This window comes from Leptopilina heterotoma, unplaced genomic scaffold (assembly GCF_015476425.1).
Source record: "Leptopilina heterotoma isolate Lh14 unplaced genomic scaffold, ASM1547642v1 Lhet_1, whole genome shotgun sequence".
In the NCBI taxonomy this organism is placed as follows: domain Eukaryota; kingdom Metazoa; phylum Arthropoda; class Insecta; order Hymenoptera; family Figitidae; genus Leptopilina; species Leptopilina heterotoma.
Window position 1 is genome coordinate 350,489 of NW_025110812.1, and position 8,057 is coordinate 358,545.

General features: G+C 24.4%; 1 protein-coding gene across 1 annotated transcript; it reads left to right on the forward strand.

Annotated features, from left to right (window-relative positions):
- Window positions 1-2,966: 2,966 nt before the first annotated feature.
- On the forward strand, window positions 2,967-6,580 carry LOC122512704. Its single transcript, XM_043628722.1, has 2 exons — window positions 2,967-3,111; window positions 4,583-6,580. The coding sequence occupies exon 2, from the start codon at window positions 4,595-4,597 to the stop codon at window positions 6,470-6,472; it is 1,878 nt and encodes a 625-aa protein (XP_043484657.1). The 5' UTR covers window positions 2,967-3,111; window positions 4,583-4,594; the 3' UTR covers window positions 6,473-6,580.
- The last annotated feature ends 1,477 nt before the right edge of the window (window positions 6,581-8,057 follow it).

Here is an 8,057-nt window from a genome sequence, read left to right on the forward strand (position 1 = left end):
TTTTGTTAACCTCAAAATTTTGACCTCAATTTTAAGGTTAAGCTCGCTAATAGACCAGCGATTATTATTTATTTGCAATTTAAGTTTATTTTTTAAAATAACAATTAAAAAAAAAAAAAATTTTTAATGGGACAAAAACTGTCCCTAATTGTTTTCTTTAACAGGTATAAATACATATATATTGGAAAACCCCGATTTTCTGTTTCCTCAAAATTACGGGTATAAGAAGAATTTCTAAAATGATGAGAAAAAATGACATCTGCAGGTTAAGAGATTATAAATGGTACCAGGACGAACCTTAATGACACTTTTGAAAAGAGAGAAAAAAAATTGGAAGATAATTTTTTGGGATGTTCTTTTAATGATCCAGCTCATTCCTAAAATGATATAGCCACCTAAAATGGAAACCCTACAATTGGTCAAGTCGTTGTCACTGATGATCACCAAAAAAAAAAAAAAAAAAAAAAAAATATGGTGTCGACAATTCTAGAGGCGCCTTATTGTCATAGGTACTATTATTATCCAACTGAGAGTCATAATTATCTATAGCTGCCGACAAAAAAATTCTCCTCCTCCTCCTCACCTGATGACGAGATAATCTGCACTCGTCTCGTCTATATAATATATAATTTTAAGAAAACAGGTGCAAATTTGAGACAATTTCCACATAAATGACAAATTTTTTTTTTAATTATAGTTTTATTTTGTATTTTTTATTATTTTTATTTATTTATATTTTTTACTCTTTTTTTATTTGTACTTTTTAATGTTTATTTATATTTTTTACTATTTTGTTATTTGTACACTTTTTACAATTTATTTATATATTTATATTATTTACTATTTTTTTATCTATATTTTTAAACATAATTTAAAAATTTACTTTTTCGAAAATTGTTAAATTTTTAAAAAATTATTAAAAAATCAGCTTTAATTGAAAATTTATTTTCAAAAAAATCAAAATTTTTGAAAAAAATATATTTTTCAAAGAATAGAAAAAAAAATTGTTCGTTCTTGTGTCTAAGCCATAAAGTTTATATTTTACGAGCGTGTGAAAAAGTCGCGCTTCAGGCCTCGAACCCTCCTTCTTTATTCGATCGAGCAAATTTTTTTTTTGTTGTTTCTTTTTTATTTACTTTTATTCTTCTGTCTCGGTTACTCCTTTCCCTTCGCGCCCTCGGGACTCGAACGTGGTAATAAAGACATTAGCCCCGGCCTGCTTGGATCATTCACCATGATGAAGACGTCCTGCTTCGGGAGAGCTGGCCAGTTAGCCAGTTATAGTTAATGCCAGCTGAGCTTAGTACACACATATCGCCCTTAACTTTTATATTTTCGACGAACTGATTTACGCCTTTTATCAACCTAATTATTAAAAGTGCCGCTGCTCTTTTAATTGCTTTCACTCTATAATTTTTTTTTCGAGAAATAAAACTCTGTGTACAAAAAAAAAAATAAAGGAAATTCCGAAGAAGTTAAACAAAAAAAGGGTTTATTATTTAGGATTATCTTTGTCTTCTTGACCTAAATTAACCTAAATCACTATTTGACCTAAATTGAAAAGATTGTAAAGTAATATTTACCCATTGACCTGAATTTAGCCCGAATTTTGACGATAATTTTAAGATTTTACTCTCTTTACTTTGTTACCTCTTGACCTGTTATAGTTGACCTATTTGACCTAAACTATAAAGATTATAAACAAATAGGTTTACCCTTTGACCTCAATTTTGACCGTCAATCACAATTTTAACCTTTTATTTTCTTTTCTTTTTTACCTTTTGACCTTTTATAGTTGACCTATTTGACCTAAATTATAAAAATGATAAAGAAATGGTTTTACGCATTGACCTCAATTTTCCCCGTCGACCACAATTTTAAGCTTTTTCTCTCTTTTCGTTTTTACCTCTTGACCTGTTATAGTTGACCTATTTGACTTAAATTATAAAGATTATAAAGAAATGCTTTTACCTACTGACCTGAATTTCGACCGACGACCATAATTTAAAAGTTTTTGAATTTCTTTATTTTTCACCTCTTGACCTGTTATAGTTGACCTATTTGACCTAAATTATAAAAATTATAAAGAAATGCTTTTACCTACTGACCTGAATTTCGACCGTCGACCATAATTTAAAAGTTTTTGAATTTCTTTATTTTTTACCTCTTGACCTGTTATAGTTGACCTATTTGACCTAAATTATAAAGATTATAAAGTTTACTGTTTGATCACAATTGTGACCGTCGACCACAATTTCCTGCTTATATTTTTTTACCTTCATTTTTTCATATCTTGACCTATTTGACCTATTTGACCTAAATTGTAAGAATTAAATTAATTGATTAATTGTATAAAGTAATAGGTTGTTTACTCTTTCGACCTAAATTCCACTTTTCCCGATTATTAAGATTTTTTGACCTAAATTTAAGTTTTTTGCCGATTGTTAGTTTTTGACCTAAAATTCAAAGTATCATTTACTGATTTGCCAGTAAATTTTACCTAAATGTCGAGATTATATTCAATTATTGACCTGTAAATTTTCACCTACTATAAATAATTATATCCTACGAAATAAAAAATTTTTCAATATAGAGAAAAAAAATTACAAATTTTCATAAATTAGTATTTAAATACTAATTTTGGGAAATTTTCTATTCTTTCGCTTTCAAAAATTATTATTTCTCATTTTTTTTATGAATTTGTTTTTAATGAGTAATTAATTAATAATACGTACACTGTTTTGTTTATTAAATGAAAATTTATTTTATTATTAATATTATTTTAAGTGATAAAAAAACTTTGTATAAAACTGTAAAGTAAAATTCTATATTGTATATAGTCTAATTATAAACCTCATTAGCATTAATGTGAAGAATAATTAAATTGTCTTTTTTTGGATTTATTCTTCATGAATTGAAATATTTTTTTTCATGATAACAGTTTATATTATTACAAGAAAGAGAAATGTTGTGTGTTATAGAAAATGGTTTAGAAAGTTTTGAAAAGTTGGTTTTTTAAGGAAAAATAAAAATATCGAATATCAATATATAAAAAATTGTGATTGAGTTTCTGTTTGCTTTGTTTGATTTATTGTTTCCTGGAAGGAAGAGGTAATTTAATTTAAAATTTTCTGATTTTTATTAAAAAGTTGTTAATAATGAAGAATTATTTTACTTCTGAACATAAAGTTTCGTAATTTTATATTTTTTTTTAAGTTTTTGATTTTTTTTTTTTGTTTAGTTTTTCATATTTTGTTTCTTATTATTTATTTTATTGTATTTGCTTATGCATTAATTACAAAATTTTCACCTTTATTACATTCATTTCTTTTTCATTATTTATACTTTGTTCTTTATTAATTAGGTTAAATTTTTTTAGAATTTTATTTTATATTTATTTCTTTTTCATTATCTTTTTTTACATTATTTTCCCATATTAATATTTTTTGCATTTCTTAGATTTTGTATTTCTGTTTTTTCCATTTTTTTCCATTTTTTCTATATTTTCTAAATTTTGTACTGTATTTGTTAAATTTTGTCTTCTTTTTTTTATTTTGCTGTTTTAATTTTTTTTTATTTAATAGAAAATTAGTAGAAAATAAATTTTTAAAAAAGTTTGTTTTTGATTCTTTTTTTTATTATTTATTTATAAATGTGTTACTAAAATATTTTCTGAAATAAAAATTTTTCTATAACATTCAAAATTTGTTACAATGAAATATTTTAAGGAACATAAGACAAAATTAAGTAACATATTTCAAGTAATAGTGAAATAATTTAATTAATTTTTAATTAGCGTTCAACAATGTCTTGGAGCTGTAGATTAAAAAAGAAATTAACAGTGTAGTTATTAAATTATTAAAACAATAAATTTTTCTAACATTTAGAAGATATTAAGTGTTGATTAGATTTCACACTAATAATTATCGTTTCGCTAATCAGGGCATCAGCTATTTTTAAAATTTTTTTGTTTTTTTTTATTTTTCTAATTTCAATTATTTTTAAAACAAAGCTTTTCTCTTTTTTATTAATTTTTATTTGAATATATTTTTTCTTTTTTCTTCTTTCTTCTTTCTATTTTTTCTCCTCTCTTCTTTCTGTTTTTTCTCCTTTCTTCTTTCTGTTTTTTCTCCTTTCTTCTTTCTATTTTTTCTTCTTTCTTCTTTCTATTCTTTCCTCTTTCTTCTTTCTTCTTTCTTCTTTCTTCTTTCTTCTTTCTTCTTTCTTCTTTCTTCTTTCTTCTTTCTTCTTTCTTCTTTCTTCTTTCTTCTTTCTTCTTTCTTCTTTCTTCTTTCTTCTTTCTTCTTTCTATTTTTTCTCCTCTCTTCTTTCTGTTTTTTCTCCTTTCTATTCTTTCTTCTTTCTTCTTTCTTCTTTCTTCTTTCTTCTTTCTTCTTTCTTCTTTCTTTCTCTTTCTTCTTTCTTCTTTCTTCTTTCTTCTTTCTTCTTTCTTCTTTCTTCTTTCTTCTTTCTTCTTTCTTCTTTCTTCTTTCTTCTTTCTTCTTTCTTCTTTCTTCTTTCTTCTTTCTTCTTTCTTCTTCTTTTTTCTCTTCTTTTTTATTTGTTAAATATATTTTCTCAGGTCCCTTAAATAATGGATTTGCCACTACGGATGAAAATGAAGACGATGATGACGACGACAATGATGATGATGCTTATAATGACAGGAATAATACTCCAACATGGCGAATCTTTATCAACCGACGAAATTTATTTCAAAAATACCGAATTCAATCTATCCTCGGGATTATTTCACGAAAAACTTGGAACCCTACAAATAATCGGTGGTACACGTAAAATATCAATAGTCCTAACAAAACTAAAAAATCATCAATATTTACAAACATTCGTCGAAATGTTGGACAAGGCACTAAACAATTGTCAAAAAGCAGGACAATTAAGATGTCGTGAAAGAATAAATTATCCACGACTAAAGAAACAAATCGATTTAGCAACAAATTTACGAGCAAAACTTTTAGAGGAATTAGAAGAAATAAATCTAAAGCCCACTGATTTTGAACAATCACGAAGAAAACGTCAGGCAGAAATAAATATTGATACAATAGAAAATAGTTTTGCATTCAGTACAAATTTTTTAGATGAAAATAGTATGACAATTTTAATGGGCAATCAAAATCATACAATACAATCCGAATTAGATGAACTCAATAAATTCGAACCAAAAATAATTCATGAATTAACAATTTTACAGAATCAATTGAAAAATCCAACTCTCAATTTTTCGAAAGAATTAGACGAATATATGATTTATAGAAACTTTAATTTAATATTAGAAAAAACTTCATTTGAACTTGAGAAAAGTATCGATGAATATATGAAATATCTAGAAGTGATGCTTGCCGTTATTAATTCAATTAAACAAGGAAAAGTTCATCATTATTTGATAAAAAGAAAACAATTGATTGAATTTATCACTAAAATCAATGATTTGCGGGGGAATTTACAATTTCCCTTTAGAATCGATAAAATGAGTGTTCCTGAGGTTTTGCAAATTTCTTCAATGTCTTACAAAATGGATGGAGACGATCTTCATGTTATTCTACACATTCCTCTAATTGAGAAGAATAAATTTAATTTCTATCAATTGCACTCGATTTATGTATCAAAGAGTTTGGTGAATAATACATTTGGTTCGGGTTTTATTAAACCAAAAACTAATTTTCTAGCTATTGATGAAGAAATAAGGTACTATTTTCCCATTGAAGAAAATATACTGAAGAAATGTCATAAAATTGATGGAAGATACATTTGCCATTTATTTCAGGCCTATTACAATGTTAATGAGATGAATATTTGTGAGGTGAAACTATTGAATTCAACGTCTGAGGAAATATTGCAAACTTGTGATATTCATGTGTCGATAAAACAAACACCATTGTGGACGGCAATTACGAGTTTGGGTGGTTGGTTATATTCGTTGACGGATGAAGAAAGAGGGATTGTCTCGTGTGATGGTGATAAAAATAATTCACGTGAAATAATTTTGAAAAATAGTGGAATTCTACAATTAACGACTGGATGTACATTGAGAACGAAAACAATAACATTACCATCATTGGCGTACAAGAATATTGATTTTCACTTTAGTCATCTAGTGATAAAAAATGAGACAACTTTTAATGAATCGAAATTAGTTCGTATTCTTCAGAGGAAAAATCGACCGATTATTTATTGTACTGGCTCAGCGTACGATTGTAATTATTCGGATCTTGAAAGTTTAGCGTTAGTTGATGGATCGTCGACTAAAATGGAGACAAATCCATTGATTTATATTATTTTAATTTGTATGGTCACCATTTTGATAAATCTTTCGATTTTATTTTGTAAAATTCGCTTGTGTCACGGTGGAAAGAATAAGAAAGTAAATGGTAAAATTGAAAATGATTCACGTCCAAGAGTAGCGGCTGAATATTTTCCCACTAAAATGAGTAAACCAGAAACTTATATTTAATTTATTGTAAAAAAATTTTTTTCCATTTAATATTTAAATTGATTTACAAATATTATTAGAAATTCTAGATTTTCTATTAAATTCAATAATTTAAAGAAACTAATTTTTTTAAAGCAGGTAATCAAATAAATTTTGTCGACTTTTCTTCAAAATATATTTTCAAATAGCCAACAAAATACCATAATTTTTGTACAAAAAAATTTAAGAAATTCTATTAAAATATTTTTAAAAAACTAATTAAAAAAATTTTTTTTTATTATATTTTTTTTAAATTCAATTATTTTCAAAAAATGGAAATAAAATTTTTTAAAATATTTTCATTTTTAGGCTTATTATTTAATTTTCGAGGAAATTGTGTATTTTTATATTTGCAACTAAAGTTCTCAAGAAAAATTTTTTTTAATTCGGTACATTAAAATATTTTTGAAAAATGCAATTCTTAAAATTTTTCTTTATAATTTTTTTAAATTCAGTAATATTTTTCAATATTTTTAGTTACATATTTCGGAAAATTTAATAATTTTCAAAAAAAAGCATAGCCAACATTTTTAAAAAATTCTTATTTTTGAAAGAATTATTTTTAAAATTTTGTAGAGAACAATAATTTTTTTGGATTTGTTAAAAATTATTGTAGATGTAATGAAATTTTGGCAAAGTTAAAAAAGAAATTAAAATTTCGGAAGTAAATTAAAATTAAATTAAATTTCTGAAGGGTTGAAATTGAACTTTAAAATATTTCAATTCCTTTGAAAAGTAAATAAGTAGGTATTTAAATATTTATATGACAAAATTATTCAGGTATAGAAATCAAATGAATGTGAAAATTAATATTAAAAGTAAAATAAAAAAAAATACATAAAAAAAAGAAAATATGATTAAAAAAATTAATGACAAACGAAAAAGCGAATCTTGAATTTTCAGTAAAAATACAAAGTGAAAATGAATGTCAAAGTGAAAGTGAAAATATAAATTTAAAAGATACCAAGAGTGGATTATTTAATAAAAATTTTTTTAATTTAAATGAATGTCAAAATAGGAGTAAAATTTTAAATTAATATCAAAAAGAAAGTGAATTATGACTAAAATTCAAAATAAAAATGAATATAAAAGTGAAAATAAAATTATACTTTCTATTAATGGAAAAGGAAAGAGTAGATTTTTATTAAATATCTCTATTAAAAATGGCTGTGAAAATGACAGGGAAAAAATAAATAAAGATAACAAACAACGAAAAAGTGAATTTTGAATGTTGATTAAAAATTTATTGTAACAATGAATGTCAAACGCAAAAAAGTGCGACAACAAAAATTAATGTTAAAATCGCAGAGAATTGTTTTTCTAAAATTCATATATATACTAAAAAACGAATGTATTTATTTACTATTATAACAAAGAGTCAGAGAATTTTGAATGTTGAGTAAAATAATGAATAAGGGTTCACATTTAATTTTGAAATATTTATAAATAAATAAAAAAATAAACTCTTTAAAAAATTAATTCTTACAATTATTATTATTTAAAGGAGAGCATATTAATTATGAAAATAATTGAATTCTTACGAACGATTTTATTAGAAATTTTTTAA

What these genes read in the sequence shown, in the direction of transcription:
- LOC122512704 (XM_043628722.1), top strand. Translation starts at nt 4,595, where the DNA reads ATGGATTTGCCACTACGGATGAAAATGAAGACGATGATGACGACGACA.